General features: G+C 39.5%; 1 protein-coding gene across 1 annotated transcript in view; it reads left to right on the plus strand.

Moving 5' to 3' along the window:
* Positions 1 to 3468: 3468 nt before the first annotated feature.
* The window catches only part of obscnb (obscurin, cytoskeletal calmodulin and titin-interacting RhoGEF b), a 53787-nt gene continuing 37388 nt past the window's right edge, over positions 3469 to 19867 (plus strand). The window contains 27 exon segments of the mRNA XM_078264324.1: positions 3469 to 4555; positions 7233 to 7502; positions 7719 to 7979; positions 9848 to 10153; positions 10257 to 10523; positions 10716 to 10822; positions 11385 to 11553; positions 12048 to 12323; positions 12424 to 12705; positions 13126 to 13401; positions 13532 to 13742; positions 13795 to 13871; positions 14002 to 14294; positions 14899 to 15006; positions 15008 to 15037; positions 15039 to 15071; positions 15073 to 15186; positions 15792 to 16065; positions 16465 to 16746; positions 16939 to 17214; positions 17304 to 17576; positions 17678 to 17944; positions 18046 to 18315; positions 18405 to 18671; positions 18834 to 19100; positions 19497 to 19609; positions 19694 to 19847. Coding sequence (XP_078120450.1) covers positions 3469 to 4555; positions 7233 to 7502; positions 7719 to 7979; positions 9848 to 10153; positions 10257 to 10523; positions 10716 to 10822; positions 11385 to 11553; positions 12048 to 12323; positions 12424 to 12705; positions 13126 to 13401; positions 13532 to 13742; positions 13795 to 13871; positions 14002 to 14294; positions 14899 to 15006; positions 15008 to 15037; positions 15039 to 15071; positions 15073 to 15186; positions 15792 to 16065; positions 16465 to 16746; positions 16939 to 17214; positions 17304 to 17576; positions 17678 to 17944; positions 18046 to 18315; positions 18405 to 18671; positions 18834 to 19100; positions 19497 to 19609; positions 19694 to 19847 — 6610 coding nt within the window.

Below are 19867 nucleotides of genomic sequence, written 5' to 3' on the forward strand. Positions count from 1 at the left end.
CTGATTGGGCATCAAGAAATGTAGACCACATAAAGAGCAAAGGTTGAGGAGAAAAACAATTGGAGGTAAGTTAAAATGTAAGTTTATATAACGTATTCTTTTATTTTCCCATTATATTACATATTGGGGATCTACTAATGCTTGGATGGATGTGGGACAGATACAGATGAAAGAGTTCTCTATCAATTTGTTGTCATTTTTCTTTTTCTCAGTACACTTTCAGGAGCATGGAAACCAAACACAGTAGCCAGAACAGAATGCAGCAGAGGCAAGCAACAACAGTGGATTACTGTCTGCTAGAGTTTCGGGGAGTTTAAATCAGGGTCCAGGCGACCTGCTGCTGTCAGTCATTGGCACTGGGGGAAAGCCCACTCTGGAAGACCAAGAAAATACCATGGAGGCCAAAGAATAGGGAGGAAAGGGATAAGATTTGTTACCCCTTGTTTCTAGACACTATAAGCATTAAATATAAGACATATAATTCTGTCTCTAAATCTATGATCAAGTAGAGCACAATAGAAACAAATGCCCTGCTATCTAATGATTGCTATGTCATGCTGAATGATTGTCATGGGACGTATTTTGAACGCATTACTGTATTTTTATGCGTTTGTACAATATGAAGTCATAACTTAATTATGGGCCTGACCAGCTGGGTAGAGCAGCTGTCAACATGGTGGCAGTGGAATACAATGTGTCACAAGCTCTGGGTCAAGTTCAATCACATTTACATTCAATAGAAATTTAAGCTTAGCACATACTGCATACATACGTACATGTGGATAATAACAAAATACTGTCCAGATGAAAGGGAAGGTTACTCAGAAAATGGACAGAATGAATGAATAATTTCAGCAGTGAGCACAAAGACTTAAGGGTCAATGGGGCATGATCATATGAAGTAATGCACTGTTTTTGTTTAGAACATTTGAGAAATTATGACAGTCTACAACCACTTGGTGGTAAAGTCCTAGTGAAACAGGAAAATGACACAAAATAAGGTTGACATTTTGTAAAATATACTTGTTTTCCAAATACCACAGTCTAATTAGAGGACTGATATCAATTTCAATTCTGTGCATTCAGTACACAGATCAGAACAGGTGTTAGATATAGTGTAGCTGAAAAAGTAAAAGAATATGGAAACAGTTAAACCTCACAACTGGTAAAAAATATGACAAAAGAACACCAATGCTAAATTTAACTTCACATTCAGCCTCTTCAGATTTAATTTGGCTCATCCTCAAGCTCAGCTCGCACTACACACTGTGGTAAGATGAGCCAAAAGATCATTAGATACAGATAGAGGTGACAAGAGATTGATTTGCATGTCACTAATTTGCACATACAAGAAAGACCCAAAAGTACAAGTGAAGTTATAATTATTTTTTGTTTTTTTCTCAACTTGAGTCTGAAGTCATCGATAGTCCTGTATTAGACAATTTTCTGCCATTTCTGGCTGCCTGTGAGTCTGTAGTATGACTTCACAGTGACCCCAAGTCAAAATGTGTGATTGAATACTTAAAATAGTACTTAAGTACGGTTCTTGAGTAAATTTGTTTGGTCATTTTTCACCACTGCAACACGCAGGTTATCATATTTTATAAATGAATCATGTGTTTTGTTTGTAAAATCTTATGTGCAAAGTAACAAGCTGTCAGATAGCCTTTATGTAGTGGAGTGAAGGTATAAAGTAAAATGGAAATACTTAAGTAAAGTAAAAGTAAAAATTGTACTTAATGCAGTACTTGAGTAAATGTACTTGGTTACTTTTCACCACTGCTGAAACCTTCCACTCAGTAGCCTAATATTCTGTGTAGTTGTTTATGACTCAACTGTCCGATCTAGTGTGCAGCCTGCAGCAGTGTGCACAGAGGCCAGGCTCGCCTGCTCTCCTTGTCGACCTTACAACAGCCTATCTCCTATCTCCACAGTAAATGACAAGTCTATTTTGGAAAAGGAGGCTGCGCCGAAATAGGCACGTCAGCTATTTGGCATCCTGAGGTGCCGGAGAAGAAAGAAAAAATAAGTCTAGTCAACCGCCCACCGCAGGAGACTGGGGGTGATGTTCCACCATCCTGGATTTACAACCATTTCAAGGATATTTGTGCACAGAGAAGAGATTTTTGGTGGGACTTCTAAACACTGATATTGGAGTAACGTTAGGCTATCATCCGGAAATCTTGACGGCCAATTGACGGTTTAGCCCACATGATTCAGCGCCCGTTTTACCTGAGTGGCTGAAGACTGAAGGAGAAAAAAGTAATGTTAGGCTAAAAAAAATGATGCTACATTAAAAATATCGAGAACTTGACCGAAGTTATAGCAATTTTTCTATTTATTTCTACTTAAATTCGTATGAGCATTTTCACACCTGTGACGGTCAACGTTAACGGCTGCTTTGAGTTAACGTTAGGTAACGTTAACCTAGCTAACGTTACAACTTCCAGTCTCAGTTAGTTAGGCTTGCATGCGATTTAACTGTAATTAGAAGGGTGTGTGCTTCAGTTTTCGCAGTTTTATATACCGCAAATTAGAGTAGGCCTAGGCCTAACTGAATTCCAACATAATATTTAAAGACATTTTAGTTAGCATATATAGAAAACTGTGATAAATAAACTATGTTTCTGAAGTGGAAGCGTTATCAAACAGCTGATATCTCTTTCGCTTCTACAAATGGCAATGGACAGAGACGGGCTCTGACAGCTGAGGTTATTTTTGGGACAGGCAGTTCAAGCATAAGAGGTGACAAAGCTGGCAAATGTCACCCTTTGAAAGGCACATAGCTGCTATATTTGACCTTGTTACAGGGAAATTTGTTTGCCGTTGTGTTGTTAAACTACCTTCCTAATGAATTTGCTGTATGACACGAAGTTAAGTGTTTGTATTGATGAATTACTGCAGGGCCAGGACAAGGGACATGTTGTGTTGACTGACACTTACTGTAAATGCCTGCCATAAATATGCCTATCTGGACTGTCCCTTTTATGTCTATTTTCATAGCATAACATATTTATAGAGTAACGTTACACGTAACATTAACTGCCACATATTACAATGGTTTGGATGTATTTAACATGGTTTCTTTATAATTTATTGTTTGCCCATACAATAATAATAATTGACACAACCTTTTATGAACATACAAAATATGTAGCCTATATTTGTTACAGTTCAGCAGAAATGGCATTTGTTTTTCCTAAACCTTTATCAAATTCAATTAAAAACTGCAATTTATCCATAATTCATAATTGTTCCCAAATTAATTACTGAAAAATGACTTTGGTGTTTAGTAGCTATAGCAAACTATATCAAGCTATTACCTGCTGTTTTGCCAGCTATGCAAATTATTAGAAGGACTTAAACGAATGTGACTTGTCCTGTTCAATGTTGCATATTATTTCTTGTAAGCCCCTCCCTGGTACTGTATTGTAATATTCTGCTTTTCTTTGATTACAGGAACAAACAATGGATCAAAACTTGTTTGGTGGAGTCCCTAGGTTTCTCACCCGCCCAAAGGCATTCTCAGTGTGTGCAGGTAAGGATGCCACACTCAGCTGCACTATCGTGGGCAGCCCAACTCCACTGATCACCTGGGAAAAGGATAAGCTTAAGCTGACATCTGGGGGACGCTTCAAGACTGTGGAGGATGGAAATGTGTACCGCCTGACCATTTATGAATTAACACTGGAGGACAGTGGCCAATTCATGTGCCGGGCCAAAAACAGCATTGGGGAAGCTTATGCTGCTGTTACCCTCAAAGTGGCCCTCCCCTCAGAGATGGCTCAGAGGGCCCCTGTTTTCATAGTTAAGCCTACCTCTACACGTGTAGGTTTGGGAGGTGATGTTGTTTTCCACTGCCGGGTTGCAGCTTACCCCGAGGCCAACTTTGATTGGGAGAAAGATGGGCGCTACATGGGGGAGACTAACCGTATCAAGATTGTTTCAGACAGCGACAGCAGCACCTTAAAGATTCAAAGTGTGCGGAACCTTGACAGCGGCACCTACACCTGCAGGGCCCAGAACACTGTTGGCCGTTCTCATGCTGCAGCAGCTCTTGTTGTAGAGGCCCAGGATTCCCACCACCTGGCTGCAGACAAGAACACCTCCCTCCTTTCTCACCTACAAAAGCGCAAGGAGGAAATGAAGAAGGACATTTCTATCTATCGCACTGAAGAAAGCAGATCCTCTCTTTCTTCCTCCTCCACAGCCAACATCACAGATGGTTTGAATTCCAAGAGTCTGGAACATGAGCTGAGGGCATCTGTGCTGGCAAAGCTGCCCAAAGGTGTGTTCACCCGTACCTGCACAGTGACTGAAGGCAAACATGCCAAACTCAGCTGCTTTGTGACAGGTCACCCTAAGCCCCACATTATCTGGAGGAAGGATGGAACAAACATCAGCGAGGGCCGCAGGCATGTCATTTATGAGGATCAAGCTGAAAACTTCATCCTTAAGATCCTGTACTGCAAGCAGAGTGATAATGGTCTCTACACCTGCAATGCAACCAATATGGCTGGGCAGACCTACAGTGCTGTGTTGGTAACAGTCAAAGGTAAGATGGTCATGTCTTAAGAAAATGTTTACAGTACAGTGATACATGTTATATGCACATTTAAGAGAATCTGCTACAAGTAAGCTATCATTGGAGACATGTTCATGAATGATGTGCATTATCTGTCAGCACGTGTGACATCATAAAGGCTGTCAATCTCGACCACTATTTAACATTTTCAACATATTCCAAGCAAAGTTTAAATGACAAGGCTGACATAATTACATTATTTTATTATTATTAATAAATCCCATGAAAACCAACATTAGTCTCAGACCCAAGACCCCAAGCCAAATGGTTCCGACTGAAGACACATCTTTCAAAATGGCTCACAAATACACTATAGATGCTAAGTAATTTCCTAGACAGCTTGTCACTGTAGTTGTTAGCAAACACAACCGAAACAGGACTATATTGAGCTAAAAATGAATATGCATTTTTTCCTCTGAGTATTTATAACACCAGGATGGTGTATGTTGGATATACTCAAAATAAACTACAGTGCCTATGTTCATCACAGTGAAGAAATGTGTTACCCAGTGCAGCAGTGTGGTTCATTTAATGTGTAATTAAAATATAAATGGAGGTATATGGCACAGAGGAATACGCTATATTTTAGTAGGATAAACTCACAAACTGCACTACTGTAAGTGTTGTCCAAATCAATGTACCAAAGCATCATTTAAAAGGTAATATTTAAAAATTGGTCCAGTATTGAGCGAGAACGCTGTAACCGGCAGCCACATATTGGGCTGCAATGTATTCATAGGGCAAATGCACATCATCAATTTCCGTCCACTAAAAGTGCTGTTTTTGCCACTGACAGGCTCAGATTGTTAAGTGTCTAACAACATAAAAAAGGGATCCCTACAGAGATAGACCTTTTTGTTAAAGAGTAAAATCCTTTTTGTTCTAACAGAAACAGCTCCGAATTCACCATCGCCAATCTCACCAGACATTTAAATAAACAATACTTTTAGCATGTATACAGCCAGCATATTTTCACATTTAAATGGGTGAATTAAGTGTTTATTTCAACCAAACCAGAGTGGTGATTGCAGCTCCTGTTGTTAAAATTGCTGTTTATTTAAATGGAGTCTGGTAGGTTTGGTGATAGCGATTTCAGGTTAAACCAAAAGGATCTTACTCTTAAACAAAAGGTCGACCTCTGTAGGGATCCTTTCCATAATGTTGTCAGACACTTATAATAATAATGTCAGTGGCAAAAGAAGCACTTATTCTGGACCCAAATTAAAGGTGTGCATTAGCCCATAAACGTTACATTGTAGCTTGTTTCGCCATCTTGCTTAATACTGGACCAATTTGAAAGACTGTTGTTGCCATCAGTCACTTAGACACAAAACATAGGAAAATAGGGTCTGGGCTGAAAAAAAATCAAACTTACCCTTTAACCTCTCAAAATGTGTATGACTTTTCACAACACGGTTGAATTCTGGCTCATCCTCTGAAGGCGGGTGTTGTGTTGCATCTATTTTCTGCTGGTGATGAGTAGTTCACAGATGCTAAGATGGTCACTCACTTACTGGAGCGAATTGGCACCACTGTTAGTGAGACTTCCCTTGGGAAGAAATTGGCCCATGGGACAAAACTGTAGGGTTTTAGATTTATATCGGTATGTCCGAGAAAGAGGGCTGTGCCACTAATGTACCTGTTTATTGCTGGTGCAGGAAAATTGACACTTCTGATGTTTGCCTTGCAGGTTGTTAGTTTGCAGGATTTAAATGACAAATTTGCAATGAAAAATATACATTTTGAACTCTTAGTGGTTGCATGACCATATCCATTTCACAATGAATACAGAAAATACAGTACGAAATAAGAAGAAACAATTCAATCTAAAGAAAAACAACAAATACAGTACACACAATTGCACCAAATTGTCACTTCTGACCAGTACAGTAAAAATGGAAAAAGGAGTGAAAGTTTGCTAACAAAACAAAAACATTGCACTTTGTGTGACATTTAACAATGTTATGTTGAATTATTATAGATCACTTAGAAAGTAAATAAGTCCTGGCAGAAAGGGAAGCCAAGCACATTCTTATACTAAGGACTAAATAAATAACTGTTGAGAGTTGTTCATGTTTCATATGTAATGTGTGTTATGAAAGCCTGTGACTAAATTATAAGCTAAGGTTTGAGAAATTTGATTCCCTCCAGTGTTTTTGAGCAACTTGATATTCTCTAAGTAATGTGTACTTTGTCCTTTGCAATGTAAAGGACATATTGTAAATAGTTAAATGTAAATATTACATTTATATTACATAGCTACAACTGTCAAACCTTGGTCTTAACAACCAAAGTTTCACAGTTGACTACCGAAAAGCTTTTATTTCACTAGCTGTATTGCCAAATATTTTTTTCCACAACTTCCTCTGTAAAAGCTTTTGACTAGTGAAACTATCATTGAATAACCTTAAGTCTCAAATCTTGGGTGCTCAAGAAAATACACACATCAGTTTTTAGTTATCCGACTTGATTTTAAGATCACACTAGCCTGAACTAGAGATCACAGGGGAATAAATGTAGAAAGTTTTAAATATGGTTGATTTTAAAGTAGGCTATATGCTGCCTTTTGTATTTGATAGACTGACATATGCAACACCATCAATTTAGCTGCGTAACTTAAAGATTCTGTTATTTTTCATTGTGTCAGAGCCTAAGGTGCCATTCAGAAGGAAGCTGCAGGATGTGGAGGTACAAGAGAAAACATCAGCCACCCTGATGTGTGAGGTTCCTGTTAGTGCCACCCTGGCCAACTGGTTCATGGAGGAAACACGGCTGGAGCAAAGCACCAAATATTACATGGAGCAGGAAGGCACCCTGCGTCGTCTCACCATACATAATGTCACAACCAACGACGATGGTGTCTATATCTGCGAGATGAAAGAGGGCAGTCGCACTGTGGCTGAGCTCACTGTCCTGGGTATGGTTGAGACTTTTTTTCTGTCTTTATTTCTTGGTAGATTTTATGTGCAGGCATTATAATGTCATATTATATATTATATTATCAAGAGTAATTAATATGACCTGCTTAAAATGCTGCTAAAAAAATTGGGAAATTAAGAACAGCTAGTCAATGTGTCTACAATGCTATTGAATGTGTTTTTTTATGTAACGTTTACTTCCTCTCATATCCCAGGCAACATTACTAAGAAGCTTCCCCGGAGGACAGTAGTTCCTGTCAGTGACACTGTCATCTTCTGTGTGGAGCTGGAGCATCCCTTCCCGGATGTTTACTGGACCCGCAATGGCGAGAAGCTGAAGGAAGATTCCCGTATTTCGATTGGCTGCGTGCTCAGACAGTACACACTCACAATTAGAGATTGCCAGGCAGGTGACTCAGGAGAAGTGGCCTTTGTGGCTGGAGACTGCAAGACTTCCACTCGATTCTCTGTCACTGGTGAGGATGACACTCGGGTCAAATTCAGATTTATTGTATTTGTTTTGACCTACCTATGCAAGATGGCTTAACATGTGGTAATTAATGTTTAAATAACAAAAAGTTTAACTGAACAGACTTCATTACATTACTATATATATATGTTAACGCGTTCATTTCGATTAATTAATCTGAGAAAAAATAACGCATTAAAAAAAATAACGTAGATTAATCCATTCCATATTGAACTTTGACCCGGAGCCGTTCTAGCCACCATTCAACTGTAAAATGAAGGAGGGAGACGAGAATGCGCTGCCTGGATCATTTACTTATAAAAATCTTCTTCCTGAATAGGGTTGGGTACCGAAATCCGGTGCTAATACGGCACAGGTGCCTTCACGACATGTATCTACCAGACTGAATAGCAACGCGGATTTCGGCGCCTCATTTCGGTGCCACTGATATGTCTGCGCTTCTCTCGGATGCTCTGAAACAGACGTTACAGGCAACAGAAACATCGCTGCATGTGATGCTAGTTAACACTACACTCAACAGCAGCTAACGTTTGCCTACCACTAGCTAGTAGTTGGATTAAACACGGTTACAATGCTGACAGCTAACGGTAAACGGTGTAAAGTGTGACTGTATTTTACTGTAGAGGATTCAACCTCAACACCGGGATGTAACAATCTGCAGCTGCCGTTGTAGGAAAAACACAGACGGTGCGTTCAATGAAACTGGTAACCTACAGTCTCGTGGTGCATTCAAAGTTGTTGTTAAATGCCCTTTTCCCATCTGGTGGTTGTTTTCTCATTCAACAGCAATTCACTAGTGAAATAAGTTATTGTTATAGTTATTACATTATTATTAAATCATTTAATTTTGACCATATGGCCTAGCAATAAACAAGCCATTCTTTAATGTTGCCGACTGTTGTTTAGTGCCCTTCTATTTTTTTCTTTGTTTTTTACTTTCTTAAAAAGTATCGGTTAAGGCACCGGGCAAAAATGATGTATGCGATTAATTTAGATGAATTAATCACAGAGTATGTAATTAATTAGATTAATTTTTTTAATCGATTGACAGCTCTAATATATATATATATATATACATACTTTTTGGTAATTACCTTAATTGTCTTGCATTCTCTTATTGTTCTTTTTACTGTTTTATTATTTTATTTATTTTTCGGTTAGAAAAAATGTAATGTCAGCACAAAACATGTAATGTAAGCATGGAAATTACCTAACTCTAAAATAACCCTGCGATTACAAACACTACTACAAAGGTTGTTGGATTTACAGTGTTTGCCAAATAACAACATTTATTAATGTAACAGAGGAATAAAAAGCAGTACTTTGATATATGAGTTTTTAAAAAACATGGACAATTACAGTTGACATTTTAGGTGTGAGCATCTTCATTTGATCATTTTCCCCTCTAAATAATAAAAGAATCTCATGAAACGTTGGTGCTCTTCAGGATATGTACAGCCTATGCACATGTTTTGGATGGTTGGAAAATGGATTGTTGCAAAACAGGATTTTTAACTTGTGCTATATGGCTTTGGTGGGTCCTGAATCTAGCTTGTCTTGTGTTTAAAAACAAAAATGGGTTCAAGTGGACTTGTTTGAAACCTGATCCGATCGCTTAATGTGTGACCCCCAGTGTCCTTCGTTGTACAGCTACAACTTCCCTATGACTTTATACAGCATCACAGTTATTACACTGGTAAACAAAGTGTTATCCTAACTGACAAGAATAATTGCCCTAAATGAAAGTAAAAAAACATTTTTCCTATTTCCTATTATCTTTCTTTTGATTTACTATAATCACTTAATGCACATCTGATTATATAAACAGCATGATCATCACTCTTTCTGCTCTAGCTGCAAGGAAGCATCCTCCCGATCCCCCAGTCGATGCTGTGGTGCAGAACAAGACTGACTCATCCATCACCATTCAGTGGTCTCCTCCTGACAGCGACCGCCCTGTGCCCATCAAGGGCTACATTGTGGAGAAAAGGAAGATTGGCACTCAGACATGGCAGAGGTGCAATGCTGGGGTAACCATAGTTTCAACAGAGATCACCGTCTGCGACTTCACAGAAGAAGCCACCTACCAGTTCCGTATCTCTGCTATGAATGCCTTTGGCCAGAGTCCCTACCTGGAGGTGCCTGGAAGCTTCTACCTCGGTAAGACTGATCTCTCTGTGATATTTGTCATTCATGGCTATGTGCTGCTGTTGTATGCATTCAAGTGTACTTTTCTCATGTCTGGTTTGCCTGTTGTCCCCAGAACCCAGTGCTGAAATCAGGAAAGGCCTAATGAACAGTACTGCAATCTCTGGTGAGGAGTTCTCTATCTCCGTGGAGCTGTCTGCTGTTTGTTCCGGCTACTGGTCTCTAAACGGCCGCCTTCTGCGCAGTGGAACCGACTACCTCATCACCAGATCCAAGAACACGCACACTCTGCTCATCCGTGTCGTGACCATGGAAATGAATGGAACTGAGGTCAAGTTTGTGGGTGGAGGCTCGCAAAGTAGTTGCATTCTATCTGTGAAGGGTAGGCACTCATAGCCAGATAAACTATCAGGAGAGAAAAATGCTCTAAATCATATAAATAAATTGTAGTACATTTGTTTTTCTGTATTAAAACTTTCTTACATTTTTGTAATTGAATGCCATTTGTATTTACTGTATTTGTTTGCGAGAAGCAAATCAATAATGCCTTCTTACATGAAAAGTGTATTTTTAGCTCCTTCTGTTAGGTTCACCAACAAGTCAGATCTGCTGGAGGTGATGATCTGCAGTGCCCAAGCCACTGCTCAGCTGACTGCTGAGGTGTCAGATTACGATGCACAGGTTTGTGATGGGAACATACATCATATACATCTTTACTTTTAGCATGCACATATTCTTTTAATGCACCTTTAACTTTAAAAGTATATAGGGATAGAATACAAGTGCTATCATTTCTGTAATTGAGTACATTTTTTCTGTGCTATTTTGAGCCTACTCTAAAATCTGCTTTTTGATTAAGCATTGTACTCAACTACCAAAAATGCGAGAATTATATTCCATTTTAGTTAGTTTTGTCCCTCTTTTCCATTGGCAGTCTTTGACAAAGAAGATATGGCCCCCACTTTGGATTGAATAGATGTATTGTAGTTGAAGTTGGTAGGGGGTTATCATATGGAGTTGAATTCAGTCAGCATAGTGTGCAACATTTTCTATTTCATGTTCCTGTTAGCCAGAATAGTCTTCCTAGGAGTCACTTTTGTATTTGAGTGCTTGTCAGCACAAATACTCCTACTTGAATACTAGAGTAACAATAGTTCTACTTGAGCATAATATTTAATTACTCTTTTAACCATAGCTTTTACTTTATACTGTCTATTTTGGCAATCTGTGTGTGTTTCCTCAGGTGGTGTGGATGAGGAATGGGCGGGAGGTGAAAATAGGAAAGAAGTATGAACATATGATCATTGACCGCAAGAGGATCCTTATTGTACACAATGTTACAGAGGAAGATGTGGGCATCTACGAGTGTGTTTTAGGTGATGACAGAATGTCCCTGCAACTCACTCTTAAAGGTACGCTCATCAAAAAAGTACAGTTTAACTTTATCCCGGAGAAAATTCAACAATCTGTCTGCCATGGATTGTATGTTGGCCTTTGAAGGTAGTATCACCAATATGTTATATAAGATGATTGCGTAAAGGGAACTGGGCTCAGTGTAGTAGTGCACAAGTAGTGCCTTAAGCCAACATGCAGACCATTTGATATACTGAAATGTGACCTACTCTGATGGCTGCGAACATATGCTTATGAGCCATCAAATAGAGGAAAGAGCTATCTGTCATCATGTAGTCAACTCCTGTGTTGCTACCCCAATTAACTCCACACATGAACTGCTCTGATAACAAACATAAATATTTATATTTCCAAAGGGATTTTAATGAATGTCACAAAGATTTTACAAGTACACTAATGCGGTAGCACATTTTAATTGTATGAATTAAAAAAAAGACATTGATAAATAATTGATTTAAAAAGTCATCACTCAATTACTCTCTTTTTCTCTAAGATGAACCTGCCAAGTTTCTAAACAAAGCCAGAGGTACCATGGGAATGTCATCGTCCCTTAAAGGAGATCTTGAGCTGAGCTGTGAGGTATCTCCTGCCAGCGCGGTCGTTGTGTGGAGAAGAGATCAAGTGGAGATCACTGAGGACCAAAGAACTGCCTTCATCTCCAAAGGGACTCAAAGGAAACTCATCATCAAGAATGCCAAGAAAAGTGACGAAGGACATTATTCCTGTGAGACAGCAGCAGACAAAGTCACATTCCAGGTCAAGATAAAAGGTAAGATTGTGTGATGATTTTGTAGTACTATTCAACATTTGACTGCACATCACAGATATTAATATATGATTTAAATGTCTTTACCTTATCTTTTTCTCAGAAACTCAAGCCGTAGCTGCCTTCTCCAACAAGGAGTCAGTCCAGAAGGAGGTGAAAGCTACTCTCTCCCAGAAAGCCACTCTTAGTTGCAATGTTTCAGATAGCAAGACAGAGGTGAAATGGTATAAAGACGGAAAGTTGTTGATATCCAGTAGGACAACATACTCAGAAGTAAAAGACAATACTCGTCAACTGGTGATTGAAAGAGTGGAGAAGAGCGATGCTGGAGAGTATACATGTGAAGCCGGAGGGGATAAGCTGGTCTTCAAGATATTTGTGTCAGGTAGGACCGCTCAATTTATTAATTGATATATTATATTATTATATATTATTATTAATATATATATATATATATATATATATATATATATGATCTGATAAATAATTATAGTTTTATGCAATTAATATAAATTATATATTGGTGTCTTTCTACTGTATGAATAGGATTTTAGTTAAGGGTTTGAAGAAGGTTAGTTGCTACACATTTAATTATCTTTATACATCACATTTATATGATGTAGTACCAATTTTGTGATTTAAATGTCCCAAACAAGACTTGATTAGGTTTGCCTGGGAGAGTAAATAATCATTATTGTCCTGAAGAATGCATCAGTTAGATGTCTCTTATATATTTCAGTCATCGGTGAACCATTAACAGTGCTTATAACAACAACACTGTATTTCTCGTTGACGTTACCCTCAGAGGTCCAGTCAGCTTTCTTCAACAAGGAATCAGTCCAGAAGGAGGTGAAAGCCACTCTCTCCCAGAAGGCCACTCTGAGCTGCGACGTTTCTGATTCCAAGACAGAGGTGAAATGGTACAAGGATGGCAAGCTGCTGACTTCCAGTAAGACAATACACACAGAGTCAAAGGGTAAAAGTCGCCAGCTGGTGATAGACAGCGTGGAGAAGAAGGATGTTGGAGAATACATCTGTGAGGCTGGGACTGAGAAGCTGGTCTTCAAACTCCAGGTGGCAGGTAGGGCCAAGGACTGAACTGGCTTATAGTATTTCTGTTAATTGATGTACTTAAAAGGTATTGCGGATTTTCACATATCAATGAACAAGTACAACGTTTTTATCATCCACATTCATGGTTTCTTCCACAGACACACAGGTCCAGTCTGCAGTCTCTAGCAAGGTGTCTGTCCAGAAGGAGGTGAAAGCTACTGTCTCCCAGAAAGCCACTCTGAGCTGGGAGATATCTGATACCAAGACAGAGGTGAAATGGTACAAGGATGGCAAACTGCTGGGCACCAGTAGCGCCATCCATGCAGAGTCAAAGGGCAAAAGTCGTCAGCTGGTGACTGCTGACTTCCAGTAAGACAATACACACAGAGTCAAGGGTAAAGTCGTAGCTGGTGATGAGCAGGCGTGGAGAAAGAATCATTGGAGAATACATCTGTGAGGCTGGGACTGAGAAGCTGGTCTTCAAACTCCAGGTAGCAGGTAGGGCCAAGGACTGAACTGGCTTATAGTATTTCTGTTAATTGATGTACTTAAAAGGTATTGCGGATTTTCACATATCAATGAACAAGTACAACGTTTTTATCATCCACATTCATGGTTTCTTCCACAGACACACAGGTCCAGTCTGCAGTCTCTAGCAAGGTGTCTGTCCAGAAGGAGGTGAAAGCTACTGTCTCCCAGAAAGCCACTCTGAGCTGGGAGATATCTGATACCAAGACAGAGGTGAAATGGTACAAGGATGGCAAACTGCTGGGCACCAGTAACGCCATCCATGCAGAGTCAAAGGGCAAAAGTCGTCAGCTGGTGATCGACAGTGTGGGCAAGAAGGATGCTGGAGAGTACATGTGTGAGGCTGGGACAGAGAAGCAGGTCTTTAAAATACATGTGGAAGGTAAGGAGAATGTAGTATGTTTAATAAATACCAAATGTTTGTTTGTATCTTTTGAGGACATAGCGTGTAAAATATAAAGTCTAGATACATTTCAGGTAAAACCTAGTTTTAATGACTGCCTCATACAATCTAAATTGCATTGTAATAAACATGAAAATTACAAATCTTCAAATACTAAGTCATTATTTGAGCTTTTTTATATAGAAAGAATGTATGCACTACTGAGTGTCATGCTTTGATTTCTTGTAGCATTTGTTTGCTGAGGCAGCACTGGTGTCTTGTGGCTTTGTTGTTTGTCAGTTCCTGGTCACAGATTTGGTCTTTTTCTTTCTCAATTAATTATTTTTTTTATATATTCATTGTGCCTCTGTGGCAACTTGCAAATGTCCAATTTGCTTTTGCTTTACGAATACAAAGTGCAATGTTGTGTCTCTATTAATTGTATGTGTTTTAATAGAGCTTATTGCTCTGTGCATTGCTTATGTAAGGTTTGGTTGCATTTGTCCAGTAAATCCAAAGTGATGTGTGTGCTGTGGTTTAAAGAGTCTAGTCCTTTTTTTATATAGATACTGTACTGCCACCACACTCTTTTGCAGGTACTTCTACAGAAGTCAGACTAAATCCACTTTCCTCAACAAAGAGTCTGTCCAGAGGGATGTGAAATCTACTCTCTCCCAGAAAGCCACTCTGAGCTGTGAGATATCTGATACCAAGACAGAGGTGAAAATGGTACAAGGATGGCAAACTGCTGAGCTTCCAGTAAGCCGATCCATGCAGAGTCAAAGGGCAAAAAGTCGTCAGCTGGTGATCGACAGTGTGGGCAAGAAGGATGCTGGAGAGTACATGTGTGAGGCTGGGACAGAGAAGCAGGTCTTTAAAATACATGTGGAAGGTAAGGAGAATGTAGTATGTTTAATAAATACCAAATGTTTGTTTGTATCTTTTGAGGACATAGCGTGTAAAATATAAAGTCTAGATACATTTCAGGTAAAACCTAGTTTTAATGACTGCCTCATACAATCTAAATTGCATTGTAATAAACATGAAAATTACAAATCTTCAAATACTAAGTCATTATTTGAGCTTTTTTATATAGAAAGAATGTATGCACTACTGAGTGTCATGCTTTGATTTCTTGTAGCATTTGTTTGCTGAGGCAGCACTGGTGTCTTGTGGCTTTGTTGTTTGTCAGTTCCTGGTCACAGATTTGGTCTTTTTCTTTCTCAATTAATTATTTTTTTTATATATTCATTGTGCCTCTGTGGCAACTTGCAAATGTCCAATTTGCTTTTGCTTTACGAATACAAAGTGCAATGTTGTGTCTCTATTAATTGTATGTGTTTTAATAGAGCTTATTGCTCTGTGCATTGCTTATGTAAGGTTTGGTTGCATTTGTCCAGTAAATCCAAAGTGATGTGTGTGCTGTGGTTTAAAGAGTCTAGTCCTTTTTTATATAGATAATTGTACTGCCACCACACTCTTTTGCAGGTACTTCTACAGAAGTCCAGACTAAATCCACTTTCCTCAACAAAGAGTCTGTCCAGAGGGATGTGAAATCTACTCTCTCCCAGAAAGCCATCCTGAGCTGTGAGGTAATTGATAACAGGACAGAGGTAAAATGGTACAAGGATGGCAAACTGCTGAGTCCCAGCAGAGCAGTTCACATGGAATCAAAGGGCAAGATTCGTCAACTGGTGATTGACAGCGTAGAGAAGAAAGATGCAGGAGAATACATCTGTGAAGTCGGAACTGAAAAACTGGCATTTAAAGTACATGTCACAGGTATGAGGAATCAAGGGCGTAGTATAAATGATTAGTGCATATTTTGTTTAAGTTTGTGAAGTGACGTAGACCAAAAACGGCTACAGTGGAGGCTTTTCATTTTTTGTTATGCTTAACTACTGTTCTGGGTTGACTTGTGTATGTTGCAGTATGTTGGTATCACAGATATTTGCGTTGCTCTTTGTGATTCTTTTGTTTTATTTTTGTAGCTACACAATATAGTTGGCTGGTCTTGGCTGCATATTTATTTCATCTCTGTCGATGTGTTGATGTAAAACACAATTGTCCTGGTTATAGTTTGGCTTGTATCATCCTGACAGTAGTTTCGCAATGTTTTAATGAGTTGTACTAAAGTAAAAGGCGGAAATGCCATGACATTCTCCATTATTACTTTTGCAGAGATCCAACCCAAGTCAGTCTTCTCCAACATGGAATCAGTCCAGAGGGAGGTGAAAGCCACTTTCTCCCAGAAGGCCACTCTGAGCTGTGAGGTAGCTGATACCAAGACAGAGGTAAAATGGTACAAGGATGGCAAACTGCTGACTTCCAGTAAGACGATCCATGTAGAGTCAAAAGGCAAGAGTCGTCAGCTGGTGATCGACAGTGTGGACAAGAAGGATGCTGGAGAATACATCTGTGAGGCTGGGACTGAGAAGTTATCTTTTAAGATGCATGTGGCAGGTAGGAGGATTAAGATGTCGCCAGTATTTCCAAGAGTATGCAAATGTGATATTTTTGTTGCGATTGTGTTTTTCTGTTTGCGTTCAATCAATAAGTATGTCCATTATGACTGAAAGGTTTTGGCTGTGCTATGTATTTGGGGGTTGGCTGATATGTTGTTTGTCAACATCAACATTTTCATTTGCTCTGCAGAAGCCCCAGCTGGCTTCTCTAACAAGGAGTCAGTCCAGAAGGAGGTGAAAGCCATTCTCTCCCAGAAAGCCACTCTGAGCTGTGAGGTTTCTGATTCCAAGACAGAGGTGAAATGGTACAAGGATGGCAAGCTGCTGACTTTCAGCAAAGCAGTCCACATGGAGTCAAAGGGCAAGAATCGTGAGCTGGTGATAGAAAAAATGGAGAAAAAAGATGCTGGAGAATACACATGTGAGGCTGGAACCGAAAAGCTGGTATTTAAGCTGCAGATGACAGGTAAAATACATTAAAAATATCATTTATTTTGCCAAGATTAATAATTCTCAGCACAAGTCACTAAAAAATAAGCTCTTACTTATCTTTAGATGCAGCTGTCAAGTTCCAGAATAAACTTGTCAAGGACACATGTATTGTTCAAGCAAGTGAAAAAGTTGTTTTGACCACCGAGCTGACCACCGAGAGTGGTAGTGTGAAGTGGTTTAGAGATGGTGTGGAGCTCAAGGAGGGCAGCAAGTATGAAATGAAAAAAGATGGCCTTTCTCGTACCCTGATAGTAAAATCTACCGATTCCAAAGACAGTGGAACATACTCCTGTCAAACTGCTGATGACAAACTGGAGTTCAAAGTTCAAGTTAAAGGCAAGTTATAGAAATGTTTCTAACAATCTGATAATTGCTGTATAGACCTCTTCAGATGCCAGGTTTTGATTTTATGTCCATCTCTCATGTTTTCATTTCAGATTCAGCTTTGAAGTTTGTTGTCCCTTTGAAACCTACTACAGTTGAGTTGGAAGGTACACTTAGCTTGATGTGTGAACTAAATCAAGCTTTAGGGGATGTTGTCTGGCAGCATGATGGCCGTGAGATCAAACCTGGAGGCAGGCACTGTGTCAGGACAGATGGTGCTAAGCGGGTTCTCACTGTGACGGACATGACTAAAAAAGATGAAGGAGAATACAGCTGTGAATGTAGAAATGACAAGACCTCTGCTAAAGTCACCTCAAAAGGTAATTCATTATTTCATTTAACTCAAACATTCAGTGTTTCAGAATAGAAACTTTTTCTTTCATATCAGACTGCTTCATTTGATGCTGCGTGTTCTTATTAGCACCCAGACTGGTGAGGCTAACTACCAAACTGAACAATGTGGCTGCAATGGAGGGAAAAGACGCCATTTTCAAGTGCGGTGTCAACCCAGCGGAAGTCAATGTTAGATGGTTCCACAACAATCTACCCGTGACTGCTGGGCCCAAGTATAAGATTGAGCATGGTGGCAGCAGTTACTCACTCACCATCACCTCTGTTACCCAAAAAGATGCTGGAGAGATAAGTGTTGATGCAGAAGGCAAAAGCTGCAAAGCTACCCTACAAGTGCAGCGTAAGAACATGTTTGTTAAAATATCATTTTCAAGGGTGTTACGTAATCTAATCCTCATTAAATTCATCATGTATTTGCGCCCCAATTAGATGAACCTGTGACATTTAAGAAAAAGCTAGAAAACCTGACAGTGGAGGAGCAGAGTGAAGTGAAGCTGGAGGTGGAGCTCAGTAAGCCATCTGAAGAAGTGAGGTGGATGAAGAACAGCATAGTGCTGCAGCCTGTAGGAAACATGGAGATTCGGGTAGACGGAGCTAAGCAGGCTCTGGTCTTAAAGAGTGTGACTCATGCTGACCGGGGCATCTACTCCTGTGAATCTCTGGATGACAAAACCCAGGCCAAACTCAATGTGGAGAGTAAGACTGATCCACAATCACATAAAAAAAACAAACATTGTTTAAGTACATATAAAAAAAGACAATGTAATTTCATGTGTGTTTGGATATACATTTTGAGTTTCAAGCTAGGAAACCTTGCTTCCATTTTAACACTCAAACATTTTCTCCTCCTCCCTTCAGTGAAGAAGATCCAGGTAATAAACGGTCTAACAGAAACCAAGGCACATGAAACAGAGACGGTAACTCTTGAGGTAGAACTCAGCCAGGCTGATGTTGAAGGCTCCTGGACCAGGGATGGGGCCAAGTTAAAGTCAGGGGCGAACTGCCGTATCACAGCCCTGGGAAAGAAACACACCTTAACGTTGTCCATTCTCAAGAGGGAGGATGCAGGAACTATTGCCTTCCAAGCAGAAGGAGTGCATACTTCTGGCAAACTGATTGTTACAGGTAAGGGATGCTTCCTGTTAAACTATGTACACACTAAAAAGTGGCTAAAAGTGGCCCAAATGGCCAGTGACCTCCATGTTTTCTTCCATACAACAGCATGCTGCTGCTGCATGTGACGTCTTTTTGTTATTGTTGTTTGTTATTTGCACATACGGGTCAGTTCAGGACTGTGACCAGGTCACACTGGAATCTAATATGGGTCACTTTAAAAAAAATAATGTGAACAGCCAAACAAACAAAAAAAATTGATCTAAGCAATAATTCAGAATTGAGCACTAAGGCTTGCAGTGTAGCAATGTGTCACCTAATTGGTCACTAGGGTCTTTTTGTACAGCACCCATTCTGCCACGAGTCATCATTACGTCACTTTTTGACCAACATGTGTTGTTTCTACAGAACCTCCTTCTATGATATCCAAGCCAATTATGGATAACAGTGTTCCTGAGAAGGAGAAGGTTACTTTTGAATGTGAAGTGTCCAGAACCAATGCAGATGTTAAATGGTTCAAGGTGATAAATTCTTCAGAGTGACTAATATGAATTTAAAAGTGTATAGTACATATGTAACATTTAAAACATATGATTAATCTGCAGGATGATGTGGAACTGAAACCAGGGAAGAACTTTGGCATCCATTCCTTGGGCCGAAAGCGCACTTTGGTCATCAACAAATGCACACCTGAAGATGCAGGCACTTATATCTGTCGCACTACTGATGATAATACCTCTGCCAAGCTCACCGTTGTTGGTAATTATTATTCATGTCAT

The sequence above is a fragment of the Sander vitreus genome, chromosome 12 (assembly GCF_031162955.1).
Source record: "Sander vitreus isolate 19-12246 chromosome 12, sanVit1, whole genome shotgun sequence".
Lineage (NCBI taxonomy): Eukaryota > Metazoa > Chordata > Actinopteri > Perciformes > Percidae > Sander > Sander vitreus.